A 19,252-nucleotide genomic window follows, 5' to 3' on the forward strand; every position below is an offset into this window, starting at 1 on the left:
ATTTGAAAGTGACTTGTTCTGAGGCAGAACAGACCTCGGGCTGAATTAAAGAAGCTGCTAACGAGAGAGGAAAACCATCATTTATAATGCAAATTGTGTTCAGCAACTTTTGTTCCACTTCCTTCCTTATCTCTGTCCACCACTATCCCACGCACACAATTGCACATCCTGGGCTGGGAGAAACAAAAGACTGCATCACAATTAACAGGCAAATACCTAAAAGGGGCATTTGTACAAAGTTACAGGGGGTTGCTGCTTGTACTTCTGGATCGGCCACTGCAAACACATGTAAACATGATGGGGATTGTTTTATAAAATGAAATAGCTTGTATGAAAGCATAAAATAGTAGCCTGTGTAATGAGAGCCTTCTAGAGAAATCTGGTCCCACAAAGGAGAGGCTTTGTACACATGGATCCTGGGGAAGTTTTCCTCATAATTTGTACAGGGATTCTTAGTATGTGCATTGATCCTATGTATTTATCTTAAGGTTCAAGACATTACAGAAGACTTGGCATCATGCTATATAATTATAGTCTGTTACACATTATATGATATTCTATTATATACATAATACTTGGCCTCAGGGAAGGAATGTGAAGTTAAAATTTTCTTGTAATCAAGTTTTTTGGTATTGAGAAATACTTCTAGGTTCAGGGCAGCAATTGTGTTATCAGAAATCTTTAGCACAGTGCAAGTGGTATAACACTGGTTTAGAGCATGAGCTCTGGGGTCAAAGTGTTGGGTACTAACAGTAGCTCCATCTCGGGCACTTCTGCATCAGGCACGGGACCATCCTCTCTTTTTTTCACTTATCTATTTCTGGTTGCACGGGGTCTTTGTTGCTATGCGTGGCCTTCTCTAGCTGTGTGTGTGGGCTTCTCATGTTGCAGAGCACGGGCTCAGGAGTTGTGACACACGGGCTTAGCATGTGGAATCTCCCCGGACCAGGGTTCAAATCTGTGTCTCCTGCACTGGCAGGCAGGCTCTTAACCACGAGACCGCCAGGGAAGTTCGAACCTTCTGTTCTTAAATTTGCTTTCTACCATCTACGGGCAACACAGAGAATGACAACGCATCTCTCATAGTGGGGTTGTGAGGATTTAATCAGATAATCACATAAAGTGCTTCGGGTACAGGGTGGCACATGGTGTCCTACGATTATTATGTGAAACTATGATTATTATGTGAAACATTATTAAAATGCTGATATAATAAATTATTTTTGATAGCAAGTGAACTGTTCAACAGTTATATAAGTAAACATCTTGCTTCTTGAGTTTTCCTATATCTTTTTCTAGTTTTATACTCTTTGGGGAAAGAAAAAGGAATAGTAAAGATTGGGTGGTGATGAGCAGAAAAGAGAACATGAATATAATACCCTATACAGAGTTACCGTGGTTTCCAACAATGAAATATTGTATCTGGGTTTCTCATGACTTTGTAGGAATTGATTGTTTTAAAATATGCTTCAATTGCCAAAACTCTCATGACTTACGACAGCCTGAATATTTGATATTTTCTTCCAGAAAAAAAATGTCTCTTTTTTTTTTAAGTGCTATGGTATCACTATCCTAGTCCTGACACTAGAAACTTACTTTAAGAGATATGACTTTTTAATATTTGAGCTTTTAAAGCCATCTGGCCCTTATTTAACCATCACATTTACATTCAATTCCTGCAGGCAGAGATTTGTTGTTTAAGTTTGGCTTGACGCCCTCTGCAGAAAGCCTTTCCTTTAATGAACTCGACCCCACTAAAACTGCTAGCTAGAGTCCCCTGGTCTGCCCTTGTTCCCCACTCCCACCAACTATACAATAAGCACAGAACGTTTCATCTTGTCTTCCAAACAAGAACACAAAAATAAGAAAATAAATCGATGAAGAATCAGCTTAATGTGGCCGCCACTGCTATGACATATTCAACTCAATGCCCTTATATTATTTGCAGAAGTGTTTATGTACTATGAAATGTTCAGCCAGAGCACACAGGAAACTGTAAAATATTTTATAAGATGTATACATGGTTGATGGTAGAATTTTAAATGCAACTTGGGAAGGTTCTATCTAAATTCCAGGAGGGCAGATGAGGGAGTATTTTCTCTGTAGTGACTCAGTTTTACATAAGGGGTTATATGAACTGGAAAGAAATGCCTGATTTGGGAACTATATAAATTTTTTTTCATAAAACTAAATTTTATAATTTCTAGACAAGTAAACTTGTTTACTCTCAGACCAAGAATTACCAGTTATGTTTATCTGTCTTCTACATGGTAAAAGCATTAAAAGTAGATTGTTTACTATTTTATAGGAACAAAGAACATAGAGTAATAAATGAGGAATTCATCCCAAACACAGAAATTATATACACCATTAAAAATAGTTATGCTTAAATAACAACTCTTGCCTCTAAAACTGGAACATTATTTTTGAATCTCAACTATTGCAATATGTGCAGACAGAAGGTTAATGACATATCCTCAAAATGGCATGTTTAGAAAGGTGAATTGCAAATTCAGGTGAAGGGAGAAATTTTTTTTTTTTTTAATTTATTTTTAGTTGTGGGATACCTGCTCCACAATACTGTGTTGGTCTCTGCCATACATCAGCATGAGTCAGCCATAGGTACACACGTGTCTCCTCCCTCCTGAACCTCCCTTCCGCCTGCCACCCAATCCCACTCTTCCAGGTTGTGAGAGAGCCCTGGTGGAGTGCCCTGAATTATTCCGCACATTCACACTGGCTATCTGTGTTGCACAGTAGTGCACATGTTTCCACGTTACTCTCTCCATTGGTCCCACCCTGTCCTTCCTCCCTGCACCCTCCCCCGGGTCCGTAAGTCTGTCTTCTATGTTTACATTCCACTGAAGTCAAGTGAGGTCGCTCAGTTGTATCCGACTTTTTGTGACCCCATGGACTATAGCCTGCCAGGCTCCTCCGTCCATGGGATTTTCCAGGCAAGAATACTGGAGTGGGTTGCCATGCCCTTCTCCAGGGGATCTTCCCAACCCAGGGATCAAACCCGGGTCTCCCACATTGCAGGCAGACTCTTTACCCTCTGAGCCACCAGGGAAGTCCTTAATTGCTGCCCTGCATATAGGTTCATCAGTAGGTCTTTCTAGATTTCATATATATGTGTTATTATACAATATGTTTTTCTCTAACTTCACTTTGTATAACAGGCTCTAAGTTCATCCACCTCATTAGAACTGACTCAAACATGTTTCTTTTCATGGCTGAGTAATATTCCATTGTGTATATGTACCACAGTTTCTTTATCCATTCATCTGTTGGTGGACATCTAGGTTGCTTCCATGTCCTGGCTACTGTGAATGGTGCTACAGTGAACACTGGGGTACATACGTCTGTTTCAATTTTGGTTTCCTTGGGGTATATGCCTAGTAATAAGATTGCTGGGTTATATGGTAGCTTTATTCCTAGTTTTCTAAGGGATCAAAGGGAGAAATATTTCTATTTCTTTTATCCTCATGTCTATAAAGCAGCATCAATTTCTCATAAGTTATTTATTTACTTACCTGATTTATTTATTTTCAAATTCCATCTCCTAAACACAGAGCTACAAAAATAGAAACTATTTTGTATATTCCCATTTGATTTACAATTGAGCCTGACTTTTTATATTGTTTAGCTATAACTTTTCATTTTATGTTGGAGTATAGTTAATTTACAATATTATGTTAATTTCAGGTATATAGCAAATTAATTAGTTGTACATATACATATATCTATTCTTTCTCAGATTCTTTTCCCACATAGGTCATTAGAGAGTGTTGAGTAGAGTTTCCTGTGCTATACGGTAGGTTCTTGCTGATTATATTTATTTTGTATACTGGAGTGTGTATGTGTTAATCCCAATCTCCTCATTTATCCACTGCCCTCCATCTTTCCCTGTTGGTAACCGTAAGTTTGTTTTTCTGAGAGTCTGTTTCTGTTTTGCAAACACAATCATTTGTATGATTTTTTAACTTCCACATATAAATGATACCATATGATATTTGTCTACTAAGTGACTTATTTCACTTAGCATCCTCCTGCAATGCGCGAGTCTTGGGTTTGATCCCTGGGCTGGGAAGATCCCCTGGAGGAGGGCATGGCAGCCCACTTCAGTATTCCTTCCTGGAGAATGCCCATGGACAGAGGAGCCTGGCAGGACACAACCGGGCGAGTAAGTGCAGCACACAGGATAATCTCTGGGTCCATCCAATGTTGCTGCAAATGGCATCACTGTTCTTTTTTATGGTGAGTAATACTCCATTGTATATACGCACCACGTCTCTATCCATTCATCTGTTGATGGACATTTAGATTGCTTCCATGTCCTGTTTATTGTAAACAGAGCTGCAATGAACACTGGGCTGCAGGCACCTTTCTGAAGTATGGTTTTCTTCAGATACAGGCCCCAGAGTCGGATTGATGGGTCATACGGTAGCTCTGTTTTTAGTTTTTTAAGGAACCTCCAGAGTGTTCTCCCTAGTGGCTGCACTAATTTACATTCCCACCAACAGTGTACGAAGGTTCTCTTTTCTCCACATCCTCTCCAGCACTTACTGTTTGTAGACATTTTGATGATGGCCGTTCTGACCAGTGTGAGGTGATACCTCATTGTGGTTCTGATTTGTATTTCTCCAATAATTAGTGATGCTGAACATCTTTTCATGTGCCTGACTTCTTTTTAAAAATTGATGTACAACTGACATATAACACATTAGTTAATTAATATCACAGCCCATCTGAAGATTTTAATCTAATGCTTGTGCTTTAGAATATGTCCATAATTAGAATCATTTAAAAAATAAGAGTTTGGGGGCTTCTCTGATGACTCAGAATCTGCTTGAGATGCAAAAGACAGATCACAGGTTCAATCCCTGAGTTAGGAAGATCCTAATGGCAACGCACTCCAGTATTCTTCCCTGGGAAATTCCATGGACAGAGGAGCCTGGTGGGCTACAGTTTATGGGATTGCAGAGTCAGACACGGCTGAGTGACTAACATTTTCACTTTCACAAAATAAGTTTAGGTTATTGTCTAAGATAAACATGCCATAAAACCCTGACATGTCTTGGTGACATCTAAGGCAGATCCAGAATGGCAAAGTATAAGACTAAGCTGAGAATTAGGGACAATGAGTCTGGTCTCTGGTCTGTCACAGCCACTGTTGAGTGACCTTGGGAAAGTCAGTTTCCCTCTCCAAGCCACCATTTTCCATCTGTAAAATGCGTGGATGTAGTTAATGATCTTTAAGACCATCTTCTACTCTTGACATTTTATGATTCCACATAATATTTTAATCTTGAAAGAACAATTTATTTAAGTCCCAATTTCTGAAACTTTCCTTTTATAAATCTTTTTCCCCCCTATACTCACTGCTTAAGGAAATTTTATTTCACTTCAAATTTAGCGCTGTGGAAAGAGTCAGAAAAAGAACCTAAGTGTAGACAAGAAAAAAAAAAGAATTACAAATATTAATATTGAGCAATTACGGGGACATCTAGGCTGGTTCAGGACAGACATAAATGACCTTGTTTTATTCTAAATTCAGCTCATTGGCTTATGATGAAAAGTGAAAGGTTATTATATGGACTTACTGGGCAAAACCAGATTTTATAAATAATTACCTGTCAGACTGTTCAAGATAGACAAACATACGCCAGACCAACAAAAACATAGACCTGTCATATTTTTGAGAGAAATGTACGTTGAGTCTTCCTTCTCTGGGACTATAAGGAGATCAGGTAGAATAAAATGAAGGGGAAAAAACCTAAACCTTATATTTTCTGCCTTGTGCATACTTTAAAATGTATAATGTGGGACAGGAGGAATTTTGATGTGAAAAATCAGCTCCTGAAGATTTTATACATCTATGAGCCTGGCATAGAAACCAAATACAATAAATGCTGTCATTTAAAAAAGTTAGGATGTTTACTGCAAGCTTATAATTTTCTGTGATTAGGGACGCCAAAAAAAATAAGAATGATGATAAAAAGAAAAGTTTAATCATCCATTTCACCAATCACAGATGGAACATCAAAACCCTTTGGCAATTTTTTGATATTATATATCTGTACTTTGTTGTTGTTGTTGTTCTTGACATGAAGATTTCTTCCAGAAGGACTAACACAAAACAGGTAAATGACAGTTCACAAATGTGAATGAAAAAGTGAAAGTGAAGTCGCTCAGTCGTGTCCGACTCTTTGTGACCCCATGGACTGGAGCCTATCAGGCTCCTCCGTCCATGGGATTGTCCAGGCAAGAGTGCTGGAGTGGATTGCCATTGCCTTCTCCAGGGGATCTTCCAGACCCAGGAATCGAACCCAGGTCTCCTGCATTGCAGGCAGACGCTTTACTGTCTGAGCCACCAGGGAAGCTATTGTGGCACAATCCCATTAGCTGAGCCTCGCTGTGATCTGGTCACAGCAGGAAAATCCTTCACGCTTCTCATTTCTATTTTTATTAATTCTTGACAAAGGCTGTCTCAGTGTGAGTAGAAACCACAATAAAAGTAAAATTATGCAAAACTCATCAAGTGTGAAAGAGATAACTTCCTTTTTTTGCAATTCAAGTTGAATCAAGATAGGTATATTACTGCTATATTCGAGTCTGTTTCCAAGAGTGACAGTTCCTCATTTGCTGGAGAAAGTACAGATGTCAGAAGGATAACTCAGCTGCTAGAGCAGGGAAGGGCCCAGCCCACACGCAGGCTAGGTGCTAGCACTTTGGAGTGAGAAAACCGATCACTCAGCTGCCCTTCCACTGATTCTAACTGCTTGGCTTCTAAATCGGTATGGTGTGTGTGAGGGGTGGGCCTGGGGATCCAAGGGACAGGGGAAGGCGAGAAATAAAGATGGGAAGAGTTCTGTGAGGGAAAAAACACACCACAGGCAGATACTTGGAAAGTAGGGAAGACGCCATAAGAATGACAGATGTACAATACGTGGGGTGAAGGGAAGAAAAGATAGGAACAGACAGTTCATCGGGCCTATTAGGTCTTTGATTAGTCTGAGTTCATAAGGTGGACATGTGTCTGTAAAATACATGAAGATCTAGTCACCAAATGTCAGAAAGTAGAGTTGGTGGGACAGTGCAAGGGGAAATGTGACTGTCCTTTTAATTGTGTGTCCTTTGTCCCAAACCTGGATTACAAAATGCATCAAATAAAACACAGACTAAACACTGAGAAAAAAAAAAAAAAAAGACACTGCTTTTAAGTTATGTGAGCTGAGAGCAGCTCTACTCCAAATTCAAATTGCAAAATTGCATTCTTGTCCACCTACACACCACCCTGAACATCCTGCCATTAATTGGCTAAATGGCCCATCCAGTAAACAAGACTAAGCGCTGAGGGGGCTGGAAAAGGGCTGGAGTCAGTCAGTTGATAGTCACAACAAACCAACCCACTCCCAAGGCTGTGGAGAGGGTAAACTTGTATTTTATTTTGCCCAAGGAGGGGAACAGAAATCACCTTAATATAACATTGCCTTTCCTGTTGTCGCAGTCCCAGTCACATCAGCAGGCCAGAAAAGCCATCCCGTTCCTGCGGTAGGCACTCTGTCAAAGAAGAAGAAATCTGCAGTGAATTATCACATCAAGTCAAAGCAGGAAAGGGGGCAAAAGAGCAAGCAGCACTTTCTTCCTGTTTTGGGGCTTGGCTGGCTACAGTCTAGTAGGGTGCTTCATCTGAACATTGCTGGTGGCCAAGCATTAGCAACTGCTCTGTTAAAAAGTCAGTGTGGTTAACAAGTGGTTAGTGATTCTATTTCGGGGCAGCGGGAGAAATAAGACATCCCATTTTGTTAATTGATTGGGCTTGGTTAGGCCAAAGACATGTTGTGTTGAATCTGTTTGTCCTTTAGAAACATGTGTTCTCTATTGGACATGCCCAGGAATCACTTCTAACTAAGTATCTTAATAGTCTATAAATTACTGACTCATTATATCCTTCCCAGGCCTAATTTATAGTCTCAGTAAAAAGCTATGGGAACAGATAGTAAGAGAGGCCCCCTTGCCCAATACGGTGCTAGAGTTCTGTACATTATAGGCATTACATAAAACGTGAATCTTACACAATTTTATTATGCATAGATAGATAGATAGATATTCATGATGGGATAAAAATACACCCATAAAAGAAAAATGGGAAAATAAATACTAATTGTAATAATGTAATATACTCCAGCAAAGAAAGTAACATGGCATAATAATGTAATATACTCCATAAAGAAAGCAACATTTCATCCCAAGAGACATATTTTGCGTTTCAGAATTGGGAGAATTGGGCCACACAGGGCCTTCCACAATGAGACTCAGAGTGAAGCAGAACTGAAATCCAGGATTTAGGAATAAAATTCCTCTTTTCACCACCATAGTTTTCATTAGTTAAACTTGGACCAGCCACCTTCAGAGGATTTGTAACCCTCAATTAGATGAAATTTTTATATAATGTATTTTCAGAAAAATGTGAAAAAGACAAATCCTCATAACATTATGAATTTTTTGTTCTTTTAAGCTAATAATTCTGGGGCTGTTCTGGAGTATATAAACTTTCAGTCCAATAAATTTACCTTCAACAGCCATCTTACAGGAAATACAAAATAAGCTTTTATGATTCAGATAATGTTAGGAATGTGCGGAAGAGTTTAATTCTAAAAAATGATTATTTTTAATTATACAGAAAAAAAAAAAAAGAAAAGTAAAACCCAAGTTTTTGACAAAGACTTCTACCAACATGAGGTGAAACAAAAATGGTTTTCCAAATAACTTTCTCTTAATCATAAAATTCAACTAGCTTCAAAACCTTCCCTCCAAATCTCCTGCTTACACAGGATTTACTATGGTTGTCAGGCTTGGGAGCCCTGGTTGAAATTTCATTAGTGGGCTGTTACACAGTTCACTCTGGATCAGCGTATCAAGGATGAGAAAACAGGCAGATCCGATAGAGCCCTTCTTTGGGGCTCGCTCTGTGAGCTCCATCTTACCAACGGACTTTCTGTGTCATAGGGCACTTTTGGACGGAAGCACACGTGCGAACAAAGGCTAGAAAATTCCAACTCGAGCTCCTAAGACCGTGCACGGGAGAACAGTGGAAAATGAGCTCCTTGGAGAGCCACAAATAACTTGCAGGAACAGATAGGGTGTCTTCCCACAACCACAGGCAGGGGAGCCTCAGGCCCTGAAATAGCCCCTTCCACCACGGCTGCCTTCGAGAGGCTCACACCAAAGTAATACTTTCTGCTTCTTACCCTTGATATTTCACGTTTTACAACCACTGTGACAACCTTCAACATAACATAATATTTAAAGCCCAGGGATGGTTTACATGGAGATAAACAGACCTGGGAGTAAAGCTGGATTCCTCTTCAACATAAATGGTTGAGGTGAGCCTTGCTTGAAAAAGTAACCTTGGCTCAGGAGAAGACCAAAGTTTTGGCTGAGCCCACCTGAGAAATTACCAAGTTTAATCTTTCCAGGGTGGGTGATATGAGATGGTTTACTCCAGTATTGAAAAGGTCTCTTTTCACCTTCATAGGTGAGTTGATTAATGCTGTTTGCAAACAACTAAAAGATGACAGGCTTACTGAATAACAGAGGCCCTCAAGTTTAGTAAGAAAACCAAAGTTTAGAGCTGACCCGGATTTCTGGAATAAGTTCTTCCTATTCTAATTCTAAAATAAAGAAGGAACAAACAAGCATGTGTAATTAGTGAAGAGCAATTTCAGCAAACCAATCCCCTAGGGTCCTCCACCCTGAGTCACTGCTCTTTCCTTTTGATGTATAAAGGATGTATGTTGTCTGTCTGTGTAGGGCAATTATGGGAACGTCCCAAATTTGGCATCCCTTCCAGAGTAAGCAACTTGAAAGGAAGATGGATGGAGACAACTCATCTTTGTGTCAACTGTGAATTTCTCTCTATTTGTGCTGCGAATGCTGAAACTAAATTTAAACATTGCTTGGTGTGAGGGCCTTCCAGAGGCCACGTTCTCATGAAGCACTCTGCATCCCACTCACTCTCTATTGTTAGATATTGTGAACAATTCACAGACATTCTTAGTACAACCCAGACCTTGAGCAGAAAAAGCCAGGACCTCCCCAACTACTGAAAAGTTTAAATTAATTAATAACACAGACTCCCTCTCCTCAAACCAGCTCTGACTTGCTATATACCACTTAAGCTTCATTTCTGACTTAATAGAGCTCTGTTCTCAACTACTGTTTGCTTCCATGTAAATGTATTGAAAAGTTCAGATATTTTAGTATCTCTCAAAGTACCAGCAAAGAATATATGTATACATATACATGTGTGTATGTGTGTGTGTGTAGGTATGTGGCTTCCCTGGTGGCTCAGATGGTCAAGAATCTGCCAGCAATGCAGGAGACCCCGGGTTTAACCCCTCAGTCAGGAAGATCCCCTGCAGAAGGGAAGAGCAACCCCCTCCAGTATTCTTGCCTGCAGAATTCCATGGACAGGAGCCTGGCAGGCTGTAGTCCATGGGGACACAAAGAGCTGGACACGATGGAGCGACTAACACTTCCACACACACACACACACATATATATATATATATATATATATATATATATATATAATATGTATTTTTATTTTTTTTAAGGACCAATTGTAGTTCTTAGGTCTTTTTTTCTAAAATTGAGTATCAAGTTAGTCCCCCATTTTTGACATTCTTTTTTATTGATTCACCTCCAAATTATGACCTGTTACTGGAAGCTCAATCTACCTGGATAAGCAGACACAGACTCTACCTGCTGCACTGGGCACTGGTGGGATGTTAACTCATAAGTGTGACCTTTACAATGGGAAATTAACAAGTCTGTGTGTGCACGGGCAATGAACAAACTAGGGAAAACATTTAAATCCCAAACTGGTTTACTTCTGCTTTTATGGTTCATCATAATTGGACATTTTAAGGAATACAAATTAACATTAAAAAGGCAAAAGTTAGTAAGTATCTTAAGCAAAAAGAAGATAAATATGCTACAAAGCATACCCTGCAGTTCCAAGTTGAATATGATTGTGTGTATATGTGTTGTTTCGGAGAAGGCGATGGCACCCACTCCAGTACTTTTCCCTAGAAAATCCCATGGACGGAGGAGCCTGGTGGGCTGCAGTCCATGGGGTCGCTAAGAGTCGGACACGACTGAGCGACTTCACTTTCACTTTTCACTTTCACGCATTGGAGAAGGAAATGGCAACCCACTCCAGTGTTCTTGCCTGGAGAATCCCAGGGACGGGAAGCCTGGTGGGCTGCCGTCTATGGGGTCGCACAGAGTCGGACACGACTGAAGGGACTTAGCAGCAGCAGCAGCAGCATATGTGTTGTTTGTGCCAGTAGCCTAATTAGTAAGACTTTAATTACAGATAAAACTATCCCCTTCAGTTCAGACCTACACGTATTCTCACTACTACACTTCCTGATTTACTCCGCTTTTTAAAGTAAAATAAAACAAGAATTTCATTGTAGGGACTAACCTCAGCAAGATGGCAAACTAGGAGGTCCCAAAGCTTGTCTCCCCAACAAAACAATAAACAACTACAAACAGTCAAAAAATAGCTCCGAATTACAACAAAAAAGTATGACTATACAGACAAGTGTAGGAAGCATTTTATTTGCATTATTCACCCATGCCAGTCCAGAGCAGCTCAGTACAAAGAGTGACCCTACCTTGGAGGCATATCATCCCAGAGGAAAAGGAAAGCAGGAGATTCCCTGCAAACCTCCCCTCCCCAATGCTGTGGACGTTTGCTACCAAGCACCCCCCCAGTCTTTACCAACAAAGAACCCAGTCATCAAGCTGCATGGAGTCCCCACTGCTGTGTTTCCTTGCTGGGGCTGGAGCTGTCTCCCCTGTGCCTCACTCTCTGGGATCATGATGCCATAGCATGTCACCACTGATGGGAGTGAAGCTACTGCTGCTCTCTGTGCCCTGCCTCCAGGGTTCTGCAGCTACTATCAGCGGGGCCCAGATGCTGCTTTCTGTTCCACTCCTGGATTCTAAGTCATGGCATTGCTTGCCATCACTGGGCTACACTGATACAGCTCTGCGTTCTACCCTTTGGGTCCTGAGTCATGGCTTTGACCTGGCACTGCTGAGGCTACGCTGCTGCTGCTCTGTGCCCTGTGCCCTGGAGCCAGAGGCAGGACTTTGACCCACCATCCCCAGGGTGTGCCGTTGCTGCACCCCCCAGTTGGTGCCACTACTGTATCTCCCCATCCTGGGGCCACAAATCACTGTGGTGAGTCCCAAGGACTCAGACTGGGGCTCCATGAAGACGTGCACACGCCTGCACCTCAGGCACTGGTGCACCAGGACCAAGGTACTTCCCCATGTGCCTGACTCCAAAACCCCGGCTCCACCGCCACTGAGTGCCAGAGCACTAAATCTGGCACCAAAAAGGATCCCTTTGGCTAGAAATTCCTCCAACAGGCAAAAAAGGAAGACCTCCAGCAGCCTCTGTCATTGAAGACCCCAACAGCTGTAGATTCCACTGTCACTGACAGGACCTCTGTGGTCTGGGCCACTGCAGAGCCCTGCAGTCTTTGCCAAAGTTGACCTCAGCTGCTGATGGAGCTGCCTGGAGACTATGCCACTGTGCTTTCCCCAGAATCAGAGCTGCTGAACTCCAGCCAACCAGAGATCTCACAGACACTTTCAGGTGAAAACCCTCCTCTTCCAGAGTCAGTCTGAAAAGGCGGAAAAGAGATGACTGCTCCCTCAAATGTGCAAACATCAACGCAAAGCTCCTAGAAACAGGAAAAAGCAAGGAAACATAACACCACCAAAGGAGCTCAGAAATTTTCCTGTGACTAAGGCCAAAGAAACAGGTATCTGTGAGGTACTTGCAAAAGAATTAAAAATGATTATCTTAAGAAATCATTTGTCTGTCAGAAAGCTGACAGACTGAGTTGTCTGAGTTCAATTCAATGAACTCAAGGAAACAATGCATGAACAAAATGAGAAGTTCAACGAAGAGACAGAAATCATAAAAAAGAGTGAAACAAAAATTTGGGAGCCGAAGGATGAAAAATGCAAGAGAGAGCTTCAAAAACACACTCAATCAAACAGAAGAAAGAATGTGCCAACATGAAGAGAGATTTTTTGATATTATCCATTAAGAGGAGAAAAGAAATAAGAATGAAAAAAGTGTGATAAAAGTCTGTGTAAATTAGGGGATATTATTTAAGTGAAACAATATAGTCAGCTCCCATATGTTAGTCACAGAGCAAGGTTTAACAAACTTAAGAACACTGAAATCCTATCAAGCGTATTTCCCAAACACAATGAAACTAGAAATCAATGATAGGAGGAAAGCCAGAAAATTCACAAATATGTAGAAATTAAAAAAACCCACCCACATGGACAAACAATGGGTCAACAAAAAAGTCAAAGGGAAATACAAAATTTCAATATAAACAACAAAAAAAGCCCTATAATATACCAAAACTTATGGGATGCAGCAGAAGAAGTTCTAAGGGGCAAGTTTATAGTGATAAATGCCTACATTAAGACAAAAGGAAGATTTTAAATAAACCTAGCCTTATATGTTATATAACCTTATATGATTCAATTATCCCTCAATAAAGCTGGAAAAAAATGGGGAAAAAAATCTCATTATAGCAGGTCTCAAATTCACTTTTAAATACTTCATTTCTCAAAGGTCTAAGACAGAAGATTTTTGTCCTATTATCTGAATTCTTATAAATTTGCAGAATTTGATCTTAACAACTCTACTGAGTTCCAACTTCGCGTAAGCCACTATGTGCTTGGTGGTACGAAGGCCTCGAAGACGAGTGACACGGCTCCTGCAGCCACTGAAGCTTCCAACTGGATGTTAACAGTTTAACCGCCACAATTAAAACGCATTGACAGGTCATTTTCAAGGGTGGGGAAAAAAATAAGGCAGGCTTTTTGTTTGCTCTTCTACTTTTAATCACAATATTTAATTTCAGATAAAAGGCATGAGATTTGTATATTTCTTAAAGCAGGGGTTCAGTTCAGTTCAGTTCAGTCGCTCAGTCGTGTCTGATTCTTTGTGACCCCATGAATCGCAGCACGCCAAGCCTCCCTGTCCATCACCAACTCCCGGAATTCACTGAGACTCATGTCCATCGAGTCAGTGATGCCATCCAGCCATCTCATCCTCTGTCGTCCCCTTCTCCTCCTGCCCCCAATCCCTCCCAGCATCAGAGTCTTTTCCAATGAGTCAACTCTTCACATGAGGTGGACAAAGTACTGGAGTTTCAGCTTTAGCATCATTCCTTCCAAAGAAATCCCAGGGCTGATCTCCTTCAGAATGGACTGGTTGGATCTCCTTGCAGTCCAAGGGACTCTCAAGAGTCTTCTCCAACACCACAGCTCAAAAGCATCAATTCTTTGCTGCTCAGCCTTCTTCACAGTCCAACTCTCACATCCATACATGACCACAGGAAAAACCATAGCCTTGACTAGACGGACCTTTGTTGGCAAAGTAATATCTCTGCTTTTGAATATGCTATCTAGGTTGGTCATAACTTTCCTTCCAAGGAGTAAGCGTCTTTAATTTCATGGCTGCAGTCACCATCTGCAGTGATTTTGGAGCCCCCCAAAATAAAGTCTGACACTGTTTCCACTGTTTTCCCATCTATTTCCCATGAAGTGATGGGACTGGATGCCATGATCTTCATTTTCTGAATGTTGAGCTTTAAACCAACTTTTTCACTCTCCACTGCAGGGGTGGCAAATATTTTAAAAAAAAAACTATACTTTTTAAGATTGGATTATGAAGTATTCAATACTTTCATGTCCATATCTAATTTAGCCATTGCCACAACTATTAAAAATAAAGGCCTTATTATTTTCCTTTTTAAAGTGATATGTTTAATGAGTGATCAGTAAATTTAGGATTCAAAATTCAAGACCTGTATTCTTTTCATTATACCATTGTCTTACACTAAACAAAAGAAAACAACTCCCCACCCCCCAAAGTCTAGCTTAATTTATCCCATCTAGATTACTGTAGACATATCTGTTCTCCTAGTCCTAACAAACTCAAGTCTTGCTAAAGGTCACTTAAATTAAAACTGTACTTCAAAGATTTAAACTAGATTAGCTTGGCACAATCCCTGGAGTGCAGAGATGGGACCTTAATCTAAATCATCTTCAGTTTGGAGGCACTCTCAACTAGTGCTTATTTCCAGACTAATTTAAAGGTTAGTATATAATAATAATAATAATAATAAAACACTGTGCGTCCAAATAACTTGGGGGAGCTTTACAAAAATAACAGATACTCTGGCTTCACTTCTTTCAAGTCTATTGGTCTGAGTGGAGTTCGGGTTTGGAACGTTTTAAAAGCAATCCAGGGACTTTCCTGGTGGTCCAGTGGTTAAGAATCTACCTTGCGATGCAGGGGAACGTGGGTTCAATCCCTGGTCGAGGAACAAAGATCCCACATGCCCTGGTGCAACTAAGGCCACAGGCCCCAACTACGGAGCCTGTACACCACCACAAAGATCCACATGCCGCAACTAAGGCCTGAGGCAACCAAGTAAATAGATACATTTTGAAAAAAAATTCTTCCCTATGACCTGGATGCACAACAAGGGCTGAGAATGATGGTGGAGTAGGTGAGTGCACCATGAATAGGACTCCAAAATGGTTTTGTCAACAAATAGAGAATTGTTTCAGTCTGTCACGATCAGACAGTATTTCATAATGGGAATCCTAATCTTAGCATTTAATACAGAAGAAATAGAAACTAAGGTTTTCAACTGCTACATTTAACATGGATAACCAACATGGACCTACTGCACAGCACAGGGAACTCTGCTTAGTGTGATGTGGCAGCCTGGATGGGAGGGGAGTTTGGAGGAGAATGGGTCAAGTATAGGTGTGGCCGAGTCCCTTCACTGTTCACCTGAAACTATCACAACCTTGTTTGTTAATCAATTCTACCGCAATACAAAATACAGTTTTAAAAATTGAGGTTTTCAGACGTGCCTCTTATGAAGACAGCAGATGGGCTACCTGCGGCTCTCTCACTTCTGACTGGGGCCACGTGCAGACCAGTCACTGTTCTCCTTCCCAGGAGCTGGGATGCTGCTGTGACGGAGCACAGCCCTGCAGCCCGCCACACCACGTTTAATTCCATAACGGCAGAGGGATTTGGAAGCTAAGCCTACTAAACCACATTGAACAAGTCTTTTGCTTACATCTAAAATCACGGAACAATAAAACTTTGGAATTGGGAAGTGTCTTTGAGAACTCCTCTAGTCCTATTCCTAATCTAACAGATGAAAAAACTGCTGCACAGAGAGAGACACACAGACCTGTGGGCACGTGGCGGATAACCCAGGACGGTTCTCATTCTGCCCAAAGCTGTATGTTCAGCTTCTCCGACCTTAATGGGGAAAACAGATGTCGGGGGAAAAATTGTTTTTCCAGATAAAGAATCCTTGGGAGCAGAAAAGTTAAGGGGCTGGAGGGAGGGAAGGACTTCATTGTCCAAAACAGGACAGCTGAGTAGTTAGAACAAGACACGCCATGATGAGCTTTCAGTTCTATGCTTGCCTCTTTGGCATTCTGATTACCTCTCCCTTGGAAAATCACTTACTATCCCCGAGTGCCCCCAATAATAGTTTTGATAAATAGATGAACTCTGTAAATAATTAAGATCAACCTGGCTGAAAGGTTCTGTGGCAAAAGCACGCACCTTTAGAAGCTTCACGGGAATGACACACCATTTATTTGCGCTCAAGTCTTTCTAATAAGTCTGTGTTCAGTGTCTGATTTAGGGTCAAGCATACAATGTGGCCTGCCTGGGTCAGCTTGGAGTTGGCCAATTTGGGCTAAATCCAGGAGAGAAAGGACAATAAAAAGATTTGGAGCCTACATTCACCCTTTCCCAAACTACTGTTAACTCCCAATTAACTAAATGTAGGGTAGACTCTGCGTTTTGGATGATTTGCGGGCCACAGGAGCCACCCTGGTTACCAAGGGCCTGGTGGTTTCTCAAGAGCTCTCTTCTGCTCCATGGGGATGCGAGGGTACCGAGGGCAGAGGTTCTATGACTACTGGCTTGGCTTTGCTGGAGGATGTGGTGGGGGAGGCAGGGGGGTGAACTGAAAGCAACAGGCTTTCCCTGCATGTGTGTGCCAAGTTGCTTCAGTCGTGTCCGACTCTCTGTGATTCTATAGGCTGTAGCCTACCAGGCTCCTCTGTCCATGGGATTCTCCAGGCAAGGATACTGGAGTGGGTTGCCATTTCCTCCTCCAGGGGATCTTCCCCACCCAGGGATCGAACCTGTGTCTCCTGAGGCTCCTGCATTACAGGTGGATTCTTTATCACTCAGCCACCGGGGAAGCCCACAGGCTTTCCCTAGTCTTTATTAATGAAGTTAACCTAAGTGTTCCATTTATTGGACTATTCAGTTGAGTAGGGGCTGAGGGTATGTACCTCTCTGAATTTCATGTATAAAAATGTTAATTTCATGTATAAAAATGCTGTTTCACAAGACAGCCACATTAGCCCACCTCACTCCCCAGTTACTGTCAAGACCAACGGTGCTTTTATCTCCCTTTTTCTCTCTCTCTTCTGGCAGCAACACTGGAGACTACACCAGTTTGTTTCAAATTCCACGACCCCCATCAGCCCCAATTCAGCCCTGCCCTCTGTGGGGTCACTGGATTCAGAGTCCAAGCCCCCTCCCAGCTCCTTCACTTGCTGAAGGAGGTGACTGTGCCCTGAGAGGCATCTTGTTTTGCTTTAATACTATAAATCTTTGAACCCCTGGAGCTTCATATCAAAGCTATGTAATAGCTCTTTAAAAGATAAAATATGCCCCCTTTTCTTGCTGCCCTTGTGTCTGCGGGTGGGCAAGAGATTTAATTACAATGAATAAAACTGAATGGTGGTCTGAGACTCTTAAAATCAAAGTGGGGATCATGGCTGAATTTCATTAGCAAACATAAATACAAATAGGCACATCTTGTTTGTACCAATGCCATGTGACTTTCCCCCTTTTGATAATTTCAATCTAACTCTGATAAATTTCAGAAAATCTAAACTGAACCATATGATGTATAGCACTGTAATATGCAAAGCTCTTCATTAAACATTTTCCTTTTTTGGGTACTTCCCCATGTTATAAATATCCTGTGAAAATCATGGAGGACAGTTTGTCAGACAGCAGAGCCTTGATTTAAGACAGTGGAGGGAGCCCTGCCCTCTAAATAAGAGGTCTTCTCTGGCTGGCAGAATGGGAAAAAGACATAGCATTAACTTCCATTCTATTCCAAGTAACTGTGAGCCTATAAATCTTACGGAATGTGTCATTTTATGCATGTTTTTGTCTAAGTCTGTATCATATTCTTCTTAAAAGTTATTTCAGCATTCTGGATATAAACATCTCTCAATTAAAATTAATTATTAAAAATTACCATTTCTAATTGCCCAAATCATCTCAATCAAATTATATGAGAGATGTGTTAATTTCTTTGCTGTCATTGAGCAAAGTAATTACATGGTTGATGCAAACAGCACAGTATTTTAGAGAAAAGTTTTTTGTGAATGTTATTTTTAGCAATTTTATATGAGTCTAAATAGAAGTGTACCATTTCTATGCTTAAACTATTCTTTCCATGATACTGTATGCACTTAAATACATTTATGGTAGTAATAATTTAATGGCAATAATATTAAGCTTTTTTCCCCCTTACACCTAAATTATAAACAATTAAAACACAAATTTCCAAACTATTCCAAGCTGCAGACACATGTTATGTATAAACAGTACCAAATTGGCAGAAGTTAGTCATCAAAATCCCCATGGCAGGCAGGGTTGGGGAGAGAGGTGCTCAGTATAACAACAGTTAATTCTTATTTTTCTTGTTTGATTCAAAGCTCTCCAGGAGGCAGGAAGTTACTATTTTATTTGTCTCTGTATGTCCAGGGTACAATCCAATGCATAACATATAAGTAGGTGCTCAATAGACAATCATCTAATGAATGAATGCATTTGATTTGCAAATAGCTTAGTTTCCTCTGGACAATGAGAAATGCTAACATGTATTCACCATGACAGTAGGGGCTGAGATACTGTCAGCTCCAAAAAAATCAGGTTTAGACTAAATACTTATCATTTCACCAGATAATCGTCAGCAGCAATTAGTAGGAAAAATAAATTAGTGACCTTGATAATTCAGTCATAAACAATGCTGCAAAGAGTCACTCTGATGTTAGTTCTCAG

At 40.9% G+C, this 19,252-nt stretch overlaps 1 protein-coding gene across 9 annotated transcripts in view; it reads right to left on the bottom strand.

Moving 5' to 3' along the window:
- Window positions 1-19,252, bottom strand: part of SUPT3H (SPT3 homolog, SAGA and STAGA complex component) — a 416,365-nt gene that overhangs the window by 6,651 nt on the left and 390,462 nt on the right. For 5 of the 9 annotated variants that reach the window (XM_061398335.1, XM_061398328.1, XM_061398332.1 and 2 more), the window contains one exon: window positions 7,403-7,563. In XM_061398335.1, coding sequence (XP_061254319.1) covers window positions 7,522-7,563 — 42 coding nt within the window. In that variant the 3' untranslated portion in view covers window positions 7,403-7,521. Of the gene's footprint in view, window positions 1-34; window positions 5,444-7,402; window positions 7,564-19,252 lie in introns of those variants that run through there. The other 4 variants (XM_061398331.1, XM_061398330.1, XM_061398329.1 and 1 more) reach the window with 2 other exon arrangements.

This window comes from Bos javanicus, chromosome 23, assembly GCF_032452875.1.
Source record: "Bos javanicus breed banteng chromosome 23, ARS-OSU_banteng_1.0, whole genome shotgun sequence".
Lineage (NCBI taxonomy): Eukaryota > Metazoa > Chordata > Mammalia > Artiodactyla > Bovidae > Bos > Bos javanicus.